We start from the raw sequence: 24,623 nt of genomic DNA on the forward strand, positions 1-24,623 counted from the left end.
TCTATATTACCAAGGGACCTACGACATCAGCCAAAGAAATACTCAGCAAGTACAAAATCTGTTCCAGGGAGCTGCTTTTGTGCAGAGGGAAAATTTTGTTCCTACAGGTTTTTAAGTGGGTACGAGGCAAGGAGCTATCTGATCCGGGCAAAGCCATTACAATTTAGATCTCTATCTATAGAACATTTTTTTTTTCCTTAAAAAAAATTGGAAAATACAAGAAGTTTGGATTTTTTTCCCGATTCTTTTTTTGGAGGGGGAAATTGCATCGTAAGCTTTCGGAGAAACCCAACATGTCAACTACCTTTCCGGGACTAGTCCACGATGCCGAGGTATTATTACTTTTTTTTTTTTTTTTTTTTTTTTTTGAGCGCGCGTGTGTGTGGCGGCCGCGGCGGGCGCGGCGGCAGCTCTCCCTGTCTCTAATCTATATTGGACCGTTACGTTTAATTATAATCTGGCTTTCGGGGGAAGTTAGGGAAGGAAAGGGGAGAAAGTTCGTTATGACATCTGTCGCCAGGAAGGGCAACTCTCTGCCACGTTAAGAAACATTTGCCATAATGAGGGGGAAAACATAATCCTAATAATAAAGAAAGGGAGGAGGGGGGTGAGGAGAAAGAGATAGAGATGGAAAAAAGACACTCAGAAAGGCGAAGTAAAGAGATTGATGGGGGGGCGGTAGGTGGACGAGGAGGGTGGGGGAACAACGCACCCCTTTTGGAATGGGCTTATTCTAGGAAAGTGAAGCAGAAAGGGGGGTCGGATTCCTTGCCTCAAGTGGTTCAGGAAATGAGCGAGTTGAACGATTTGCACAGACTGGATTTTGTAAATATATGGATAATGATTTTGAGCCGCTCTGGCGGAGCAGCTTGGCATGGACAACCGCGGAATCCCGGTGTTGGGACCTGGTGGCGGTGGCGAGACGCCGGCCCGCGCTTTGTGCGTGTGGACTCTGGTTCTGCTCCCCGCCGCCCCGGAGTCGGTCGTAAACCTGGCTCCCGGCGCCCAGCTCCCCGTGCAAGTTAGGCAGGGGCTGTGTGTGTGTGTGTGTGTGTGTGTGTGTGTGTGGTGTGGTGTGTCACCCGCACCTATATAGGGTGGGGGATTTTTTTTCCGCCCTCTCGACTGTGAGGACGAGGCCGCCCACCCCCAGTTCGCCTGCTCGCAAAGTCTCTCTGGCAAAGGCGCTGAGCCGGGGCTGCAGCTCGGCCCCAGCCCTGCGTGCTCACCCTCCTTGGAGAGCCAGAGAAAGCTCCTGGCTCCGGGAGAGCGGCGCCTCGGTTGCAAAATGACAAACCTCAAGTTTTTCTGCTCTCCCTTTTCCCCCTCTTCCTTCCAGATACGTCACGACGGATCAAACAGCTACCGTTTGATGCAGCTTGGCTGTCTGGAGTCCGTAGCCAATTCCACCGTCGCCTATTCCTCCTCCTCTCCTTTAACTTACTCCACCACCGGCACCGAGTTTGCGTCCCCCTACTTCTCCACTAACCACCAGTACACCCCGCTCCACCACCAGTCCTTCCATTACGAGTTTCAGCACAGCCACCCGGCCGTCACCCCCGACGCCTACTCTCTGAACTCGCTCCACCACTCGCAACAGTACTACCAGCAGATTCACCACGGGGAGCCCACCGACTTTATTAACCTGCACAATGCGCGGGCGCTCAAGTCGTCCTGCCTGGACGAGCAGAGGCGGGAGCTGGGCTGCCTCGATGCCTACCGCCGCCACGACCTGTCCCTCATGAGCCATGGCTCTCAGTATGGAATGCACCCAGATCAAAGACTCCTGCCAGGGCCCAGCCTGGGGCTGGCCGCCGCGGGAGCAGACGACTTGCAGGTAAATAAGCATGCAGCGAATTTGTCTGCGCCCTCCCCTCTTTGCCCTCCCCCTCCCGCTCGATTAAAGCTCTAACTGTAAACCTCCTCTCCTCGCCTCTCCTCTCTTCGCCTCTCCTCTCCTCGCCTCTCCTCGCCTCGCCTCTCCTCTTCTCTCTGTCTCTCTCTGTCTCTGTCTCTGTCTTTCTCTCTCTCTCTCTCTCACACACACACACCACTTATTATGGAACGTTATCAAAACAATTAGAGGAGGCGTGTGCCATTCTGTCACTCTCATTGGATCAAGGCATTTCACCTGGTCCCCGGGGAGTCTGGCTACCTGCGGGCCCCACTTTCAGTCGGTCTGCACAGAAGTCAGTTGTGAATCCTCATTTCTGTCCCTGAAGGGATGGGGTGGAGGAGATCATGGAGGCTGGGTTGAGCCAACTGGACTCAGAGTAAGACCCGATTAGATGATGACCAATCGCACCCTCAGTCTCTGCGTTTTACTGGGTCTACCCACCTGTCCCAGGTGCTTGTCCCAGACTGAGCTTGTGGAAACTTACTAAGAATTGGGGGGCTGGTTTGTTCTGTAACTTTGTTGAGCTCTAGCAAAAGTTTCCCCGAATATACTAGATTGCTGCGGATAGTAAAGAATTGCAAATGAAAGTCTCAAAAATTTACACCAATCAAAGAATCTGCACAATGCACTTCACCAGGTTGTGGAGTTGAGCCTAATTCTAAGGAGCACCCAATCCCACCACCCAGCTGAGTAATTCACAACTTTATTTTTCTCACCAGGTTATTAACTTTTACACAAGATGCAACTTCTTTAAAAGAAGGAAATGAAGAAATAAAGGAAGGGGAAAGGGGAAAGAAATAAGAAGGGAAGAAGAAAGGAGAAAAGGAAAGGAGGGATGAGGGAGTGAGCAAAAGGAGAGAAGAAGGAAGGAAGGAAGGAAGGAAGGAAGGAAGGAAGGAAGGAAGGAATCCAGATACTATGGAGGCCATCAATCAGAGGATCTCTCTCCTACTTTCTTTCTTAATGTATTTTTGCACATTCTTTGCCAACAATAGAATTTATAATTTTGCAAACATATTGTCACAGCCACATTTCAAACAAATAAACCCACAAATATCCAAAAAAGAACTCAAAAGACATGAATTTGTAGCTTCTTTTGGCTGAAAGGACAACTGTAGCTGAGTCCCCACTTTTTCAGTCCGCACAAAGCTGGCTACCCTCTCCACAGCCTCCATAACGAAAGGGAAGATACTCCAAGAGCACAAGTTGGAGACGTAAGAGATCCCTTGTTGCGCACAGAAAATCTTTGCCCCTCATTTACCTCCGAGCAAGGGATTATTTTAAAATTAAAGTGAAAGCCCTTACAGTCCCAACAAAGAGCCGTGGGCGCAAGATCGGCACACAAGAAAAAAGATTTGGCTCCATAAACCTTGACTTTCTACATTTACATTCACAAAATAATTTTATACGCTCAGAACATTTTTACATTTTTCACAAGGATCCCCTTATGTCTCAAGGGGGAAAAAATCTGCCATTCAATGCTTAGCTCAACTAAAACCTATTTACTCCTTTTAATAGCCACGTCTGCTGCTGATTTTTTTGTATCTGTACAAATTTTTTTTCTGTGCTAGGCACAAAGCCGGGCATTTTTCAAAAGAGGGGATTAGAACATTTGCAAGCACCAGACAAAGAGCGAATCCCGTGAAAAAGAACACCGTAGTTTATCCAATTTTCGACTTAGTGCCATTCAACTGGTCATTTATGCAATGTCATCCGACCAAACAACATGTTTTACTTATGAGGGGGAAAAGTTTGTTAAGTGTAGAGACCAAGATTCGTTTCTTCTAAGAAAATAAACATCTTAACAGTGCGCCAGAGAATGGGAGGGAGAGTGGTTCGCTCCCTTGGAGAACTTCGAGACCCTTTACCTTCTACATTTCAGATATTTTGAGACCTTTTTTTTCAGTCTATGTCTTTTTTATATTTATAGTATTTTTTTAGTTTATTGCTCATACTGAGGGAATATTCATACCGAGAGAAACACTCCAAGATCCTAGAAGAAATTGAGGAGTATGATATGTGATATATTTATGTATCTATGTCTAGAGACATATCTATATATGTACATATCATTGTGTGTGTATATATATATACACTATATATATATATATATATATATATATATATGAAGCCAAGTTGTAAATCTGGCAAGTTATTTTCTTGCACTCCTCCTGGACTTAGCTGGCAGAATGAAAAAGAAAGAGAAAAAAGTAATAGCTACTTTTAAAAAGAGAAATAGGGAGGGGATGTGTGGGAGAAACCCGTCTCTCTCCTTTTATTTCTTCCTTTTTAAAACATTCATCAGCATATGCCTCATTTCAAATGCAACAAATGTAAATATACTTTTCCCTGCACAGAATTTTAAGTGAAAGTCCAATGGTTTGCAGGGCGGTCTAAGTCTGCCTAACAGATGCAAACAGTCTTGTGGCTTCAGTTCCATCTTTGAGTCCCCTAAAAAGATTTGCTATGGCCAACAAAGGAAACTGTCACACCTTTTCCCATCACCGCTTTAATTTATGCTCAGTCTCCAAGTTTTTTTTTTCATATTGATTTGATAATCACTTTAAGGCAGAACATTTAAAATAAGAAAGAGCTCGTGAGTAGGTTGAAAAGGGGGGTCTTACAGGCCTGCCTCAATATGGTGAAAATGGGGAAGCGAGAGGGAGCCAGGGCTGTAAAGGTTGTTTTGTAAAGTGGGTTTTTATTATGCATCGACTCTCTCCGCATTTACTTAACTCTTCACGGGCTGTTGGGTAGGTTAACACCCTTCAAGGCCTCTTTCATGTCCAATACCTCGTTTGTTTGTAAAGGAAAATGAGCCTTTAACACATTTCAACTCAGGGGGAAAAAAGGACAGAGAGAGAAATTTTTATTTTTCTTAATCAAAAATCAGCAAACCCTTTCCTTCTTCCCAGCTCAAATGATCCCTCAATCCATTAGGAGCATGAAGATCTACAGTGAGTGAACCTGAAGGTGTTTCCCCTCTAAGGCATATTTTGGGTAGGATACTCCTACTTCCGTGGTAAAGCAGAACCAACATCAGATATCTTGAAGGCTGCACTTGTAATGGCTCCTCTGAGCTCCCAGAAACCCACAGTGCCAGACTTGACACTTTGAGTGTAATTTACTCCACGCAGAAAGTGCCGTGGAGACTGTCTGTATATATGCTATGTGCCTTGATGGGGACTCAAAGGGCTTCTCATTCCCTTATGCCAAGATGAAAGGCACTCAGGTGCTTTGAAGTGTAATATTGTGTGGTGCTGCAAAATGCATACCTTAAGATTTATACAACTTTTAGATTGTGGTTTTTCTGGCACTTTTTTTCCTTAAAATCATGTGTGCTGCCAAACTTGCTCCAGCTCAATGGTTGCTTTTAAATGTCTACTATGGGGATATGGGGTTCAGGAGTGGGGCAGATTGAAAGACTTAACTCATGTGGTCATACCTATTAGAATCTATTTGAGTGATTTTACTTATTTTTCTTTTATTAAGGGCTCTGTGGAAGCCCAGTGTGGGCTTGTTCTCAATGGTCAAGGTGGAGTGATAAGAAGAGGTAAGTGACATGTTAAAACAAAACATTCTTCTCTCATCTGATACTTTGTTTTGAAGATCTGGTGGTGTTTTAAGTATCAGATTCCTTGTCTGATGATTAAGAAAACAATTACTCTTGCTTGATTACTTTTGTCTTACACAGGCATACTCCTTTCCTTCACTGAGGCTTGAACCCAGCCTGTGCCCCAAAGAACTATGATAGAAGAGATTTGCTGTTCTTCATGGAATAGTGACCGAATAAAAGTTGGGGGGGAGGAGAAAAAGAAAAAAGAAAAGAAAGGGATAAAATCCTTGTCACACCTCCTTTCCCCATCACCACATCCTCAAGCAGAATTTCTGGTCTCTTTTAGCCCTGAATGTGCCAGCCACAGCCTGGGTGATTGAGGTGATGGTGTTAGCTTGAGGCTTTGAAGGATTCTATGAAAGACTAGATTCGTTGAGGCTTCAGGGAAGGCTAATGAAACACCAATATTGTAGCTGCCCTTATTTTTCTAAGTGTCCAGAACATTTCTTTCTTTAAGGGAGGTGGGAGGAGGAGGTGGTGTTAACTGTACCGGATAAAGCTTTCTTGTTCCCATCTGTTGAGGAAAACATCTGAATCCAGAGTTACCCATGGAATTGGAAGGTGGGGGGAAGGCAAGAGTCGAGAGCTGGTGATTTTGGCTCAGACACTGAAAGGGGCTGCATCTCAGATGTTCCATTTTGACAAAAGGTTTTGAACTATGACATTTTAAGGGCCTCAAGGCAGTGCAGATTTTGCTAGCTTCCCCAGTTAACTGTACCCAGAGCCTCTGAAGCTTATTTTCCTAGCAAAGCTGAGTAACCCGAGGAGCACACAGGCAAGGGGACCAGCTGTTATCCCAACTTCATACGAATTAATAAGATGTAGCCTATTCACCAGGACTAATTCCAGCTTGAGGGCCGCAGTTGTGTTCAGTAACTGAACTACTAAAGACTGAGTCACTTTTCTGATGGAACCAAATAAATGTCCTTCAGTCCCTGTCCATCCTTTTCAAAGCTTATTGAAAGATTCCAGTGCTTTTCCAAAGAAAGCAATGGATTCTTTCATGTTTAAACTTCAGGTTTTACAACCCAGTGTTCAATGTGAAATTCCATTTAAATTGAGGAGTAAAGAAAACAAAGATTGCCTCTCTTTTGGAACTTGACGATTGTCATAGTGGATACTTGGAACTTCCACTAAATGTAAAACAACTATTCGGCTCCATGGAGATTTGAAACTATTTTTTCAAAAAAAACCATTAGTGTTGCTACATAAGGATTTTTTTAAATGAGTAATATTAGGCTTGTCAGCCAAGCTAATATTCAGCCATGTTGAAGTGACATGAAATAGGCCCAAGACTAAGGAAAATTGAAATAAATACACATACTGTTGAAGGGAGGGGTTAAAATGCCTGGTGAAAGAGGGGTCAGGTGTGATCCGGGTCTGTTGGGGCGGTCACGCTAAAGGTGAGACTGAGTACTCGGGGCGCACGGAGATTTCGGTGGTGCTGAAGGACAGCGCCACTAATTAGCGCCCAGAGCCGGCTCCTCCCAGAGCGCGACTGGCGCTACTGCGGTCGACGCGTTCAGTTCCGCACTTGCTCCAAGATCACCTTCTCAAATGCTTGGAAATTGCATCAGATCTTACAGTAGCTGGCAGAGGGTGGGAATTATTTGAGACCGAGGGCGGGAGCTGGCAGGGAGGTGGCTGTGTAATCAGTTGAAGTTTTTGGAGAGAGATTTAGGGGACACCCGCTCAGCATTCCCCAAGAAAGGCCTACGCTCTTGGGTAACTACAAAATGGGAACTGCCGTCCTGTCCTATTAGAGCCACAGAAATGGTCTTCCTTAGGTGATGTTTTATTGTTCTTGTAGAATTTGGTGTCACTTCGTTTCACCTGAAAATCAGCGTGGAGCCTGTGATTTTTAAACCAAATATTGATCTTTTAGGAGAACAGCATAGCTCCAAAGAGAAAGGGGTGGTAACTTGGGGCTTCTATCTGTATTGTTTGACTAAATCCCAGTCCTCCCCTTCCCCCCCACCCCGCCACCCCCTGCGAAGGAATTCAGAATTTAGCTGCTGAGTTTATTCCATTTCCACATGTCTTAGAGAAAGGCCAATTAACTTGGTTGAGCCCAGGAGACCAAGTGTATGTCTGTTACTCTGAAATAATCAATGTTCATAACAATTTACAAATGGATAGCAAGGAAGTCTTGCTTAAAAGGTTTTGTACATCCTGCTAGAGTCTGCCCAGCCCCTCATCTCAGGACTGCCAGCCCCTCATCTCAGGACTCCCCGTTTTTGAAGAAAAGCTAAGGAAGCCCCTTCTCTCTCTTGTCATGGTAGTGCACTGGATTCTTAATATAAATAGCTCATGTCACCTTTGTTCATCAAAAACCAGGAGGGCACTAAGTCAAGCACTCTGCCATATCACCATATTGTGCAATGGTTTTGCTTAGATAGGAATGTCTGTTTCTCTTCTAATCCATGTTTACAGGCGACTCTCCATGGGAAACATGATTTCTTGAAAAGCACAACTTTTTTGCCATTTTTCCTCCCGTGCTAAGTAAGTTCTCTGATAAACTTACGTTTCTAATGATTTCCAGAATTTACTGTGGGAGGAACAAAACAGATTTCACTTCCAAAGACTCCTGAGTGCTCTTCTAGAAGAAAGATCTCTACGTGCCCCATATGAGTTCACCAGGGAGAGGCTGTCCTTGTTTGCATGGTGTGTGTGTGTGTGTGTGTGTGTGTGTGTTTGGGGGGGGGTGTTGGGGAAGGCGTTCAGTTCTTTAAATTTGGCTATTTCTATTTGCAAAGAACAAAATACCATTTCTCTGACTCACTTCGGTAAGTGGCAGTTACATTGTTTTTGCTTATAATGAAGGCCGTGTAGCCAAAGAAAGCGCGGAAGAGGGGCAGCGGCAAGGTAATTACCGCCCAGATAAAATATTTGCCACCGCCTCGGAGGTGCAGCTCCTGCGCGCTCACTCTGCGCGCTCACTCTCGCTTAATGGTGTGCGCGATTTTGCCCGCAGCTCCGCCATCCAACCATCAGAACCAATAATCTTTACTTTACCCTGTGCTCGCGTATCGATAGCTTCTCTCGCCTCCGGCTTCGGCTTTGATATGTTAATATTTCTGAGTAGCAAATTCTGCAGAGATCATATTAATGTTGTACATACAGAGTGGAGCTTTGCCTTCGTTGAATATTCAGATACTGGCTTTCAAAAGGCGTCTCTTGAAGAAATGAGGCTTCTATTTACAGGAGTCGTCTGTGTTTTTAATCATTAAAAAAAGAAAGGAAAACCCACTCTTCTTTTCCCCATGAATCTTCTGAGGCTCCCTCATGGCCTCCTCCCCTTTGTCAGGCGCTGGTCCCTTTCATTTCTCTCTCTGAGAATTTAATAGTAGGAGAACAATGTTGATGATGATGATGATGCTAATAACGAATGGATCCAGATTGGAATGGCAGGGGTAGGGGTTCAATTGGGTAGGGGGCTGTGGCCTTCAGACGAGGATGGAGAGGAGAAAAGAAGACCCAGCTTTTCCATATTTGGGTGGGAAGTGACATTTTGGCCCTGGTCTTTTTTGAGAAATCGCAATGGCAAACTCAAAAAAAAAAAAAAAGGAAGAAAAAAAAAATGAAAAAAGTGAAGAGGGGAAGCGCCCTTGTTTCGCTTTGTGATCACTCTGCCTTGCAGCCCCAGGCAAATTTCAGACGCTTAAATACCGCCATAGCCTCTGGGCCACGCGGAGAGGGAGCGGACCCGGCCACGGGCAGGCAGGAGCACTTTCCGGATTGCCCGTGGCTACACAAAATACAAACTACTTTGAATCAAAACATTTTTGGGGAATTAATATGATCTGAACTCTGCACGTTTTAAGAGAGCTGGAGTTTGTCAGATCGCTTAGAGGTGACTGGCACGCCAAGGAGGAGGCATTTACGCTGCGGTACAAACATTGTCAGATCTGATTTAATTTTTTAAAAATGCTTCTGTGAAACGGAGTTTAGCATCAATCGCCCAGCCTGCCAATAACTGGGTGGATGGACCTGACCGCTCTTCCCTTCTACAGCCCCCACAGCTGCTTGGGCAGGAGGATGAGCTGCTTCTGCTTTTTCAGTTTGCGAGGACCCTGAGCTTTGGAACTCGAGTTAGAAAGAGGCTCTGGCTCTTTCAGCGGCTTCCAGAAGGAGTAAGATTGGAGTGGGGTGGGAAGGCTTCTTCCTCTACTTTTGTCAGGGCCCCCAGAATCTCTCTTTACTAGAATCGCCAAAACTCATCTCTATAGCTCATGCATTTTGAAAATACAGCCAGAAACACACCTCTCCCGCCTCTTTAGTCCCCAAATACACATGCTGCAGGTTCGGAATTCAATCTCCTTTATATGAAGACTAAAATTCATATACCAAAGTATCTATAGGCATGGTTTCTTAAAAATCTTTTTTTTTTTTTTTTTTTGCGGGGGAGGGAAACTCCTTTTCCGTAGCCTACTGCTTTCTCTCTAATTTCTTTATCGCTGTTAAAATAACCAAAAACTAAAGCACTCCCTGCATTGAGAAATGGGGATTAATTCACACACACACACATGCACACATGCACACACACACAATTACACACCCACCGCCACATTAAAGCTGTGTCTCTCCGTGCAGACCTCCCTTTCTTTTGTTCTGCTTGGAATCTGCACACGGAGGAGCGTGTTCAAACCTGGTAATCCACTTATACCTGTAAGGGTATATCCTCCCCTCAAACAGCGCAGTTAGCGGCTGATGCATCCTTTGAGGCCTATTTGATTGCAATTAAACCACTATCCCTTTGCTGTTTGATTACAATTAATACATGCTGGGGGGGGGGGCGGAGGAGCAAAGAGGGGATTACCCGAGGGGTTTGGGATGGAGAAGGGCGAGGGGCTAGAGAGCAAGCAGCCGAGAACGATCCTATCCCACCCAGCTTCCACGCGCACCTCACAGAAATGCACCCGCCAGAACAAACAGGGACAGGAAACTCCTATAATCGCTTACACATTTTTAATGTGTCAGAAAAAACGAGCGATCACTGGAGATGAAGAAGGGGAGAAAAAAATCCCTGCCGTTTGTGTTTCTTTCATTTGAATTGTAAACATCTGTTTGGCTGTAAGGCGAACAGAACATTTATTTTGCTCTCAAGATTTGGTCTAATTATGTCAACACCGAATCGGCGGGGAGTGGGGCGGCGCTGCGGCTTCGGAGAGGCTGCGCGCAAGGGCCCCGCGCCCGGAAGCCAGCCAGGAAGTATTGATCGCACCTGGAGAGCGCGCAGGGCCTCTAGCCATCACCCGCCCAGTTCTTAGAGAGGAAGGCACCCAGAGGGGGCGCGTGGCTTAGAGGCAGCTTTGGGGGCGCCAGGAGAGCCACAGCCCCTTGGAGACGGTCGCGGCTGTTTCCTCTGCCCTAATTGCCTGTATAAGAAGAGGAAAAGCGCACTCATGCGTCGGCGCTTGTCTTTCTATCCCGTAGCCTCGCAAAAGGTGGGTGGGGATATCGTGGCGCTCCACACAGCTCGCACCCCTGGGCGGTGGTAGTTGCCCAACACAGTGATGGAGTTGGGCGGGCTTTACTCAGGTTGCTGAGCACGTGTGAGTCCATTTCCCGTTGCACTTCCCACGAGCTGGGGAAATAAGTTGAGCAGGCGTGAGCATCCCCATTTTTCAGATGGACAGACCAAGGCCCAGAGTTACTCATCAAAGGTCCTATGGGTCGCTAGTTGGCCAACCTCTTACTTGCAGCCCAGTACTTTTTCCGCTCCCCTACGCTGTGCCTGCCATCACATGGCCAGATGTCTCCAGCCACACCAGGAAGGACACAGCTCGACCCGTTTTTCTTGGGCTTCATGGGATCTAACAGGGTCTGGCAGCTGAAGGATTTGCATCTGTGTATTTCATGCCTAGTTTTGTTCCCTGCACAGTTTCTTTGGCTGACTTTTCCCTGTAGCTATGGCAAAGTTATCCCTTTTATGATAGTCATGTTCTAGACAAGTGACCTTAAGTAAATAGACCCCGATTTCTTATGCTGTTTCTAGAGCTACAGATCTGAGTTTGAGCATCACTGGAAATGGGAAGCCCCATCTCCAAATTTCAATTTTGAAAATAGTGCCCTCCATAGAAGTATTACTTCAGTGCACTATGAATGGAAAAGAGATGTACTCTAGAGAAGTTCTGCATGAGTAGCCTGGTTCTGGCACCAGAGGCATCTTTAACTGGAGTGCTGGATCTAGAATGAATGTTACATAATTTCAGTAAGAGCCCACATGCAACACAGGCACCATGAAGAACTTCAGCTGGTAACACTGGGGATGAATACTGTAAATGCCTTGGCATGGTTGACTCTCATGGCTTTCCTTTGAAGTCTCATCATTGCTATCTGTAGTCTGGATCCCCTCAAAGAAGTCCCACCTCCTTGAACCTTCATTGTAAATGCAAAAATCTGGTTATGTTGACCTATTACTCTTTTTTTCCTCCCCCCAAAATAAACCGCTGGGAAGAAAGAGATCAGGTTCCCCATGCTGCTGTAAACTCTACAAGTTGCCAAATCTTTAGCCAGGACGAGAGAGTTCCCCAAGGCTGCAGCAATGCCAACTATCAAAGCAACAGAAATTCCCTTTAAAGATGCTGTGACATAAAAAATAAAAGACTCTAGAGTTGATGGCTAATCCTGAATACAAAATAAATCCTCCAGGCAGTTTGTGTGTGCATAAAGCATACTCTTAATATGCAGCCTGTGTAACTTACCTAATAAATGCTTATTTGAGCATAAGCCAGAAGCCTCACCTGGATGCAGGAGAGAAAGACCCAGAGCCCAGGAAGATAGCACTTGGCTGGGTAGCAGATCCAGTGACTTCTCTGGGAGCAGCTGGCTTTCACCACATGGGGTTCACTTTGCCAAAAGGGGGCAATTTTCCAATTGGAGAAAGACTGATTTAACTCCTTTCTTTTTAACAAAAATCTTTTATAATCTTCTGTGTCTCCCTAAATTAGGTTTCTGACCCACTGTAGATTAGTAAATATAGGAAAGGTCTAAAGCTGTGTCCTTTTTCCCTTGGCTTGCTGGGAAAGTAACACATGCACAAACATTCTTCTCTCATCATTTATTTGAGACCCATTGGGTGAGATTCCTTGTGTCCTCAGTTGCATGTTGGCTATTGTACAAGAGAAGAGGATTTACGTAAGAATGTAAATTTGCTTATGATTCCATGACCATGGGTGGAGGCCCATTTTCAGAACAGGGCTCTGTGAATTTTGAAGATGGATATTATGATTCTTTAACATTTTTGCTTCAGATGACCCCACAATGACCTAAGTCCTAAAGTTATCAGGGTCCTGATTCTGCAAAATGATGCTAAAAGCCAGGTTCATTGATATCCTGTTCATCTCAGTTTTTGAGAAGTCACTTAAGAGCTTATTTGTAAAATGCATTTTGCATCTATAGGTATAAAGGGAGAACATTAATGAATGGATAATGATAGTTCCAGGCCCCCAAATCTGGGAAAACTATGATGATGATGATGATGATGATGATGATGATTAGTTTTAAAATTCTCTGTGACGATGCAAAGTGGGGAAGTGCAGGTGAATTTGTATTTGGGGCTCTGAGGCAGACATTTGCATGATTTTCCACTATGTTGACCACAAGTTTAATGCCAGGAAAAGGATTTCGGTTTGACAGTTGAGATTGTGACCTCTCAGATTTCAGCCTGAGGGCCAGTTTCCAGACATTCACATTGAGAACTTAGCCAAGTGTACAGGACTCATCTTCTAGTCTAAAGAGGGCTGGCTATTCTAATGATATCAACATCCTCTCTTCTGTTTTGGGGGGTCATTCAGGGTGATCACCAGCCTCAGAATGCTTAAGGAGAAAGACGTTGGTCCCAGTACTTTCAGGGGAAACTTGGATGACTCCAAGACAGCCTGGAAGAATTCCAGGTAGTACAGGAGTAGAAACACTTTAAGAGTAGGGTAAAGTTAACCTATTCTCTCAACCCAGGTCCAGGACCTCTTCGCCTTTTTAAACATCCTCCCAGGTTCCTTAGCCACTGTGCTCAGAGAACACACCCAAATCTGAATGCCAGAGACGTCAGCAACACAACATTCTCCCTGAGCACTTAGTAAAGGAGAGGAGGATCTATGTGGAAGGCCAGTGGTGAGTCCTAGACCAGGGCTTCTCAAACTTTACTATTCATGAACCACCTGGGGATCTTGTTAAAATGCAGATTCTGATTCAGAAGGTCTGAAGTTGAGCCTGAGATCCCACATTTCTAACAAGCTCTCAGGAGATGCCAGTGTTGCCAGTTGAGGACAACCCTTTGAGTAAAAAGATTTTGGACAACACTCTCCTGCTTGTTTTTCTTCTTCCACCTACTTTTCTCTCTTTTCTCTCATAGAAGACCTTTTATGGAGAGGAGTCTTAAGATCTCCCATAGTTGAAGAAATTAGATGTATGCTCAGGAAAGCAAGCCTTGAATTTGAACCTGCCAGTGAACCCCATAAGCTCTGTCCTCAGTTTGCTCAATGCATGAGGAGGCAGCCTTGAATGCCAGGGCTGTGTAGCCACCATGTTAGCAGTATGGACATTGGCTCAGGATTTTTGCAGTATGGGAGGATTGGGCAGCAGGAAACTCTCCTCAATGATTATCATCTTGGGTTCTCAGGTCTACTTCAGGTGCCTGAGTTTAGGGAATGTACTCTTGTTGTCCTGGAGAAGAGCAAAGCTCAAGGGGCTTTCTGGAGCTTGGAGACCAAAGGCTTCTGCTTCAGGAGCCCTAGCATGGCAAAATTGCTTTGGTGATTTTGCTATTAGCAGTTATTTTTGCTTTGTTCCCTAATAGTAATAATGATAACAACAACCCAAACAATAATATAATTGGCCACTAACACAATGTGACTCTTACTATGTTCTAGTCTTGTGCTATATTTGACTGTGTGTGCCAATCCTGAGGGCTGACATGTGGTAGAGAGATGTGACCTATCATCCACCCACATGGGTTAAAAGTTTATGACAATGGGTAGATTATTTTTGGTAGTACCTGGGAACTGAGTGATTCCAGTACTTATAGTTGGTAGGTGGATGAGAGAAAAGAGATGGCAATTTTTAAACAATTTGGAAAAGAGTTTTCAAAACTTCTGTCTATATAGTAAGTCATGGATAAAATATATCCATCCATTGTGTCTATTGCACATACATGCACACACATATACAGAGCCATGGAAAAATAATACATACCCTCTGTGGGGGTAACTGGTGGAGTTTGGGGTTTTTAATTAATTGAAGTGTTTTTTGGTGTGTATGATGTCAAAATTAGCACTGATGGGCCAGCCAGCTCACGTAGGATGATAATTTTTTGCTTAAATTAAAAAATTGTACCCCCACAAACATGTTCTATATGATATTTGAAAGCTAAAACCTGTATTGTTATTTGAAAGGATGTCTTCAGAGCAGCTTTCTGAGATGATCCAGGTGACGTATGTATGAGAACATTCGTTGCCATGTATTCCCAAATCCTAAATAGTGCCTTGATGTTAACTGTCTTTCGTGCAATTATCTTCTCTCACTGTCACTAATATGTAATATACTTTCCCCCTCCCTCAAGGTGGCACCTGTGTGGTCAACCCCACAGACTTGTTTTGCTCTGTCCCTGGCCGTTTGTCCCTTCTCAGTTCAACTTCCAAATACAAGGTGACGATTGCTGAGGTGAAGAGGCGCCTCTCACCACCTGAATGCCTCAACGCTTCACTCTTGGGAGGCATTTTGAGAAGGTAAGACAATTGTCTCCTGGCATGTCGTGTCTTCCAACTGTACTGATATCATACTCCTCCACCCTCAGCCCTGAAGCCTTCGGTCTCACACTGAATTCCCCATCTGGTCAGGTCTTCTCATCATTTCCCTCAGGATGTGAACTTTCAAAACCTAGTTTTTCTTTTGTTTTCGGACAGAGCGAAATCCAAGAATGGGGGTCGCTGCCTGAGAGAGAAACTGGATCGGCTTGGCTTGAATTTGCCAGCGGGGAGACGGAAAGCGGCCAATGTCACGCTCCTTACTTCCTTAGTTGAAGGTACGATTTTTCAGCTCTGCAAAGTAATGATACAAGGTTAGCAGTTCTTTGGACCTCAGGCTTGTTAGATCATGCTGTTTCATTTTTGTCTATGGTATTAAGCAAGACAGTTAAGACTTACAGGTGCATTTCCCAATTAATCATGATAAAGATGATGACATTAGACAATATCAGGTTTAGATAATTTATAAAATGTCATTTAATATACTAATCTTGGCAATAACACAGAAGAAGACAGTGCAAGATTTAAGTACTTCAACCAGTATTTCCTAAGTAACAGCAACAAGAAAACTGGCTGGGCTATTGTCATTTTTATGATTGTTTATTTTAGAGTTCAGATAAATCTAGCTTAACTCATTATTCAGTGCAACATGATCTATAGGATAAATAATCACCCTTTATATAGGGTTCACAGGAGTCTAGCCATGATACCAAGCCTGAGAGCATAACGTGTTAATCCAAGTATGTATCTCTTAAAGTACCGTGATGTTCCATGGCTTTCTGAGTGGATAAGCTGAGTCAAAGAAGGGTTAAGGTTTATCAGTGGTATAGAGACAGAGGTAAAAATATATTCCCAGAAGTTATTTTTTTCCCAACTCACCTTTTCCTTTTTGTTTCTTCTGTAAGGACTAAACTACATAATTTTATTCAAACTTCTTTTAAGAAGAGGTATTATTGGAGACTTATTTTTCACTTTGTGGGGGAGCTTTTGAATGCCAAAGGAGAGTTCTTCCATAACCCAGAATGCTATTGTTTTAAATCTGAACAAAGGGGCCTTTTTACCAAAACTCACCTGAACACACCTGTGACACTTTTCTTGCATTGGTTACTCTCTTGTCTATAAGGCACTAAAGGAAGTGAAAAGTAAGGGAAACACAAAAACAAACATCTTGCCTTTATCCAGATTATCAATTCATACTATTTACTGTACAACTTTGTGAAGTAGTGTGTTCTAGACATTGGTCTGGGCAAAATTGCTTTGGTGATTTTGCTGTTAATATTTATCTTTGCTTTGCTTTGTTCCCTATTTGTAACAGTGGTAACAATAATATTATTGACCACAAACATCTAATAAGTGTTACTATTACTATGTTCTATGTCTTGTGATGTGTTTGCCTGTGTGTGCTGATACTGAGAACTGACAGATGGCAGAGGAAGTTGACCTGTCATCCACTCATATTGATTGGGGGTACTGGGGGAAGGACGAGGTAGAAAAAAATGACACATGGGGTTGATTCTAAAGGGAGACAGATTCCTGCTCAATTTAAGTAAGAAGATAATTATGATTATAACTATTTAACAATAGAACAAAACACTTATTCAGTATATAATGAGGTGGATTTAAGAATCATATGGGTGGTAAGACTTGACTCCCAACTCTGCAGGAGAATCAACTCAGGAGGTTTATTTAAAAATGCCTGGGCCCCTTCTCTAAACCAGCTGAAACTCAATCTTTGGGGGGGTATGACCCAGGCATCTATACTTTTTTTCACCATCCCCAGTGATTCTGATGTATAATGAGGTTTAAGGATCATTGGTCTAAGTATTTCTCGAGATCCTTTTCACTTCCTAGGATGGACTGACTGTGAATTCTCAGGAAATTTGTAACTGGTGTGAAAATTAAAGGCCCTAAGAAAGACTGTTTTCTGTGGTGTCGGTGAAATACTGGCCAATAGAAGCTGAAGAGCCTACATAAAAGGGTATATTCACAAATCTTCTTACTGATTTTTATGGTAGCCAAGCCAAATCTTCATGATGTAGAGAAATACATCTTCTTTAATTTCAGACACTGTGATGGAACTGAGAAAAAGACATTTAGAGGCAAAGGGACCTTTTGCATCCCTTAACTCCCCACATATTATAACCCTCAAATGCACATGTACACTTTCTCTCTCTCTCTGTCTCTGTCTGTCTCTCTCTCTCTCACTTAAAAGTTTTATTACCATGTGTATATTCTCTGATTTTTATTCTATTCCATATTTTTGTGTTCTTTTTAAATGCTGATGATAAACCTACTAAATTCATTTCAAGACTCACACTGAGTCATGACCCACAGTTTAAAAAACTAGAAGTTGTCTTAGGACATGAAGAGAACCTAATACTTGAAGAACAAAGACATTCCATCTAAATTAAAATAGGCTTTATTTTATCTCTGGATGACAAGAAGAGCAGTTTTATTTTTGAGGACTCTCCTATATATTTTTATTCCTACATTTTGGTTACGTTGGTGATGACAGCTGATGACTCCTTTCCAGCCAGCAAGATGCCATTTTCTGCATTAGGCTCATAGTCTTTGGAATCCTGTAGATGATGTTGGTTGTATACAAAATAATGGTGACTCAATTCTGATTTATCAAGCCCCTGGAAAATTGACATAGTTAATGCTTTTCTTCAGTACTTTTGGAAGCTTGATCCTTTTTGAACTGATTCAGTTCCTTCAGGTTTATTTGCTTGTATAGTTTTAAGTGGTAAATTAAAACTTCCCCATATTTACCAGTTGGTGTTGGTAAGACTTTGAGTTGACCATGTCTTTGGGTGATACTTTTCTTCTTTTATCAAACATATTTTGTAAGAGCCAGCAACATTTCAGATTAATTTTTTCAGAAATTCCAAAACTAGATTCCTAGTCATCAAAAATGGTTCATCAACTTTCTTATAAATCTGTGGTCTTATGGGAAGGAATAGTATTTTTCTTACCATTTTTATTGCTATCTCCCCTTTACCTCCTAGATTTTCTGCAATAACCCATATGTATATTTGAATACCAGTACCTAGTAATTTAGCTTCTCTTAAATGGCTCTCTTTTTTTAAAGTTTTTATTTTAATTCCAGTTAGTTAAGATACAGTATAATATTAGTTTCAGGTGTACAATATAGTGATTCAATCATTCCATACATCACCTGGTGCTCATCACAACAAGTGCACTCCTTAATCCCCATCACCCATTTTACCCGTCCCTCCACCCCCCTCTCCTCTGGTAACCCTTGGTTTGTTCTCTAGTTAAGAATCTGTTTCTTGGTTTGTCTCTCTCTTTTTTTCCCCTTGCTCATTTGTTTTGTTTCCTAAATTCCACATGAGTGAAATGATATGGTATTTGTCTTTCTCTGACTGACTTATTTCCCCTAGTGTTATACTTGCTAGCCTCATCCATGTCATTGCAAATGGCAAGATTTCATTATTTTCTTTGGCTGAATGATATTCCATTGTATATATACCACAGCTTCTTTATCCATTCATCAATCGATGGACACTTGGACTGTTTCCATGTCTTGGCTATTGTAAATAAGGCTGCTATAAACATGGGGGTGCATGTATTCCTTTGAATTAGGGTAAATACCCAGTAGTATGATTGTTGGATGGTAGAGCAGTTCTATTTTTAACTTTTTAAGGAACCCCCATACTGTTTTCCACAGTGGTTCCACTAGTTTGCATTTCCACCAACAGTACACCCATGTTCCCTTTCCCCTATGTTCTCTCCAACACCTGTTGTTTTTTGTGTTGTTGATTTTAGCCATTCTGACAGGTGTGAGGTGGTATCTCACTGTGGTTTTGATTTGCAACTCCTGATGGTAAGTAATGATGAACATCTTTTCATGTATCTGTTAGTCATCTGGATGTCTTCTTTGGAAAAATGTCTACTCAGGTCCTCTGCCCATTTTTTAAATTAGATTATTTATTTTTTGGGTTTTGAGTTTTATAAGTTCTTTATATCTTTTGGATACTAACAATTTATCAGATATGTCATCTGCAAATATCTTCTCCCATTTTGTAGGTTGCCTTTTAGTTTTGTTGATTGTTTCTTTTGCTGTGCAGCTTTTTATTTTGATGTATCTTAAATGTCTCTTAAGACTGTTAATTGAGACTCTTACAGAGTCATTTCTCAAACATCCTGATGGCCCAATATATTATTACTATTCAATCACACACCCCACCTCCATTTTGCGATAGGACTTAAGCATAAGTGAGATAGTATCTAATTGATTTTATTTCTCATACACCAGACCTAGAAATAAATTTCACCATGATGTTACAGTACTTGTCAGGGCTTTTCTGGGGAAGATTTGAATACAGACTTGCCAATTGTTTCTATTTTGATAAAAATTCCAAAAAATAAAAGAGTAGTACGTGGAAACTCTGGTAGGCATTCCATGCAGAGGTGATACAACCTTTGTAAAGATCCAATTGGTGAACAGCAAGGTGCTTTTTATAATGAGGATTGAAATTAGCAAATGAACATTTGTTTTTCAAAAACTACCCCTGTCACTGACATAACAGTAGTTTTGTTATGGTAGTCCAAATTTCCATGCTTGCCTTGGGCTTTCCATCATTCTGTTTTTAATTGTTTTATAATAATTTTCCCCTGTATTTCTTTTAAATGGAGTCACTCAATTAATAGTGCCATCCTAACATTGTTCTCAAATCAACATATTAAAGTAATTATTTTGGGATTATTTTAGAAATTTAAAGGAGAGGGCTATTTAATGCAAATTTATATTTAAGTAATTCACAACATTTCTGTTACAAATATCATTGTACTTAGTAACCACTGGGATGAAGTGGTTCACTTGAAACTGATTTCTTTCACCTTACAAAGTTGATTGAAAAGTGAACATTTTGGTAAGGCAGATATTTAGAGTGGGAATTTTTTGGGTCCATGTAACAGACATATTTGAGCTAGAATGAGGTATGAATGTTTGAATCTAGAGTCCTCAGAATGTAATAGTAGATCATTTCCCCCTTTTTATCCATATTTCTTCATCTAATGGGTTTTAGATATATAACTAATGGTTGATACAACTTCTTCCCCACTTTATCATAAACTTGATGTTCTTTTTGTTTCCCCTTGTTTTAGTCATATTGCTGGGACTTCTTTTTTGTCTCATTCTGCTTATATATGACATCAAATAGATGTTAGTCTCTGGAAAATATGGTGGATTAGAGTCGTTTAACCCAATGCACGTATCTTCCTGAGATCTTGGGATAATCCCAGCCTCTTGTATAGTGGTGATAATTCCATCTTTGGAAAACATTCAAAGAATTTGGCCAATATTATTGTTCTGATTCTAATACTCTTACTATATATTTATTATTTATGAATTAGCACCTTCTGTTAGCTGTCTTCTCTGTATTTTATTCCAGAACAACCTTTGCAGAGTTGGTGGTTGTTAAAACAAACATGAGGAGTCAATGATGGAGTTATTCCTGCCCATTGCTCCCACCCCTCACTTGAGGTTTTCCAAGATGGCCAAAGTTGCAGAGTGTTGCTGGAGGGAGGTTTTGTTCACTGGAGTGGAGTACTTTCCTGGGACAGTTCTGCTGAATTTGCAAAAGCTCATGTAACATTCTGAGGCTACACCAGGAGTTCTGAAAGCACCGTTGAAGTCCTTAAACATAAATACCTTGACTTGCAGTTTGTTGTGACAGGGGGTCAAATCCTCTGTGTGTGTGTGTGTGTGTGTGTGTGTGTATTTCAAAACAGTGTGGGGCAGAGAAGGGTGTGAATATACACCAGCAAAAGAAAGGGGACCATTTACAAATACCTCATATGATCTCTATTCACTCTTTTTGAGTTTAAATCCTTCATTACTATTGTTTCGTTCTTTAGTTTCAAAAAATGTAAGCTTCCAGACCTTGCCCTGCATGTCTTACTTCATATGACCTAGTTGTCCCACTTGCAAAATGTATTTTCCCTTAGGCAAGTACGCCTCCCCTGTCCTGAATAAATTCACCGTTGAAATTTTGTCAGACTTTGAGCTGGTTACTTAAACTGACTCAGCTTCATTGTCTTAGTTTATAAATAAAGATCATAATATCTGTAATGGTTAGGACAATGTTAGCTGTTATAACAGTTAATTCCAAAATTTTCAGTGGCTTACCATGATAGAAGCTTATTTCTCAGCATAGTTTGAGGTGGGTGTTCCTCACCAGGGGCCTTTTCTCACAGTTTTAATCAAGGACCCAGAGTCCTTCCATCTGTAGCTATTCCCTTCTCTAGGTCCTAGGAGCCCGTTCATTGAACTCACAATAAGGAGAGACATGGTGGCAAAAGTACACAGCTTCTTACCCACCTTACTGCTGTTCACATTCCAAGAACTAGTCATGTGTCCATAACCAATTCCAGAGGTGGGTGTGGGGGATACTAGAAAATGTAGTCTCTAGCTGGGCAGAGTCTTCTTAGCAGCAACGCTATATAGTATGTAAAGAAAGGACAAATCTTTGATGGTCCTTCACTCAACTCTGCCACATCTGTCTTGTACATCTTTTTTTTTTTTTTTAAAGATTGTATGTATTTGACAGAGAGAGAGACAGTGAGAGAGGGAACACAAGCAGAGGGAGTGGGAGAGGGAGAAGCAGGCTTCCCGCGGAGCAGGGAGCCCGACGCGGGGCTCGATCCCAGGACCCTGAGATCATGACCTGAGCCGAAGGCAGATGCTTAACGACTGAGCCACTCAGACACCCCTGTTTTGTACATCTTATGTAGGATTAAATATACTCACGTAGACAAGGACAACTGACTTGGCAATGAACTCTTTCCTAGAGAGGAGGTATAGTGAGTGAGTATAGGTATATCAAGTTTTCCTGATGTGATTAGTCCATGGCTTTTTATTTTAGGAAGAAGTATTGTTCACTGCTTGAGACTCATAGGATTCAAACACCAAAGTCCTTTGCCAAGTATTAGTGGTAATACATGCACAGGGCATGCTCAGCTTTAGATGCTCTTCTCATGAAATTTAGAACAAAACGGATATTCTCATTACCTTCACGTGGTACCACGATGGGTTTCTATGGGAATCTGGAGCTGAAAGCTAGCCTTCAGGGACTCATGGCATGATTGTAAGTCTGAAAGGACCTTCATCCCATGAGTCTGGCCATTCCAGACTCACATTCCCACGTTAGTCCCTCCTTCAGGATAAAGGTTTCCAGCTTCCTTCTTAAACTGTGTGTGACATAAAAAGGCTAATAAATTGGCCCTTTGTAATAATAGCTCTAATTGGTGCTCACTTTGGTCAGACAGTCAGATGGAAGAGCTCAGTCACTAGGAGAACCTGGTGTTCCCTTTTGCATACAAACACTCTGTCATGGACAATGTCTTGAGCACAGTTTTTGCATTTCAGAGCTGTCGGTGGAATTGGGCTCAATAAAGTAAATGCTAGTAGGGCCTGTGTGAATCATTTTAAGATCTGTCTTGGAAAAGCTTTCCGCCCCACCCCCCCCAGACTAAGGTATCACGTTATTTGTAAATTTCTTATTCTAAAGTATGGAAGAGTTTCTGAGAGACTCTGCTTTGATAATTGGTAATTAGATAACAATTAGATATTATATCTGGGAACTAGCACTTACCAGAATTTTCAAGAATTGATCTCCATGAATGAGAGATTGTATCAGACAACGCTGTGGACAAATAGACACCATCTTAGGAGACGTGTTCTTAAGTCATTTGTAATATTACTCCCCTGATCTGCATCTTATGATTTCATTCATCTTCAGGGGAAAAAGGTATTTATGTGTAGGGGTAGAGGAAATAGGCTACTACCCATATGCTTTTGGGTCTGACTGTGTGCTTGGAGCGTCCTTAAATTCCTGCTTTTACTCATTGCAAAAAGGCAAGTGTCTCCAAGCCTGTTTGGCTGAGTCCTGCCTGCCCTTGCCCGCTTTGGTCCATCTCACTGCTCACTCTTGCAAATTGTGCTGCTCACTTAAAAACACATGTCTCTGCATTACTTCCCTCGTGATTTTATTTTCTTCTTTCCATTATTCTGTCTTTCAATGTGTATGTCTCGACTAATGTCCTTTTCAAACACGCAGTTTCTGCTTTATTTCCATGATTTACATTTATCAAAATCCATAGGTATTTTAGTAAAATTATAGACTGTAGTTCTTCCTTTGATGTCTACATCCTGCTGAATAACAGTGGCAGGTTTGGAATAGCTTGTGTTTTAATTTACAATAAATATTTGAGTTTAGATTTAAATCTCTCTAAGAATGGAGTCAGAGAGTAATTTTACTTTTGAATTAATATAACTTTATATAGATAATTGATTCAAATGGTAGAAAATTTAAAAGTTACAAAAGAGCATCTTGTAAAATATCTGTTTTGCACTCTATTCCCTTGTTGTCCAGTTCCCCTCCTGGCAGAAAACAAATGGTGTCTCTATTTCCTTCCAAGGATATGTGTGTGTATGCATTGGATTTTTTAATTTTTAAAAGAAATTATAGTATTCTATACACACTATTCTGCTGTCAGTTTCTTTTTTTCACACCTTATAATAGTGTTTTTTTCTCAGGGCTTACAAGTTGTCCATTCTTTTAAACACTCATGATATTCCCTTGTTTGAGTGTCTCATAATTTATTTAACCAGTTCTCTACTGAATATTATATAGATGTTTTCAATCTTCAGCTATTACAAATCGTGCTACAATGAGTAACCTTACACTTACATAAATAACTCCGTAGATATGCAACTTTTGGATCTTTGCTAATTTGATGGGTAAAAAAAAAAAAAAAAAAAAAAGGCTACCTCAGTTATGAAGGAGGTTGAGTTAGGTATTCCTAGAAGAATTTAATGAGCTTCTCTGTCTATTCTTTTACTTTGCCCTTATGGGATATTTTTAAATGTTTTTCTTAATGGTTGGTAAGTGTTCATTATATAACAGAAAACTGGCTGTATGTCTCTGATCTGTGTTGCAAAGCCTCCCCACCACTAGCTTTGGTTTGTCTGTTTGCTGTTACAAGTTTTCTGTTGGTTTGCTTATTTGTTTAGATCTATGTCTTACAGACTTTTTTTTTTTTTTAAAGATTTTATTTATTTATTTGAGAGGGAGAGAATGAGAGAAAGCACGAGAGGGAAGAGGGCAGAGGGAGCAGACCCCCTGCCGAGCAGGGAGCCCGATGTGGGACTCGATCCCGGGACTCCAGGATCATGACCTGAGCCGAAGGCAGTCGCTTAACCAACTGAGCCACCCAGGCACCCTTACAGACTTTTTGATATGAGTATAATCATATGTCTCATATATTTTATATCATGGTTTTTAGTTTTAACTGTAATATTTTAAAAACTTTTTTATTCCAAGACTATAAAAGAATT

The 24,623-nt window shown here is 41.9% G+C and overlaps 1 protein-coding gene across 1 annotated transcript in view; it reads left to right on the top strand.

The window, feature by feature from the left end:
- Positions 1-293: 293 nt before the first annotated feature.
- The window catches only part of TFAP2D (transcription factor AP-2 delta), a 54,123-nt gene continuing 29,793 nt past the window's right edge, over positions 294-24,623 (top strand). Inside the window, exons 1-5 of the mRNA XM_081827482.1 lie at positions 294-332; positions 1,340-1,837; positions 5,390-5,450; positions 15,076-15,241; positions 15,419-15,537. Of these exons, the coding sequence (XP_081683608.1) occupies positions 294-332; positions 1,340-1,837; positions 5,390-5,450; positions 15,076-15,241; positions 15,419-15,537 (883 nt within the window). The remainder of the gene's footprint in view (positions 333-1,339; positions 1,838-5,389; positions 5,451-15,075; positions 15,242-15,418; positions 15,538-24,623) is intronic.

The sequence above is a fragment of the Leptonychotes weddellii genome, chromosome 8 (assembly GCF_054177405.1).
Source record: "Leptonychotes weddellii isolate Sample4059 chromosome 8, ASM5417740v2, whole genome shotgun sequence".
In the NCBI taxonomy this organism is placed as follows: Eukaryota; Metazoa; Chordata; class Mammalia; order Carnivora; family Phocidae; genus Leptonychotes; species Leptonychotes weddellii.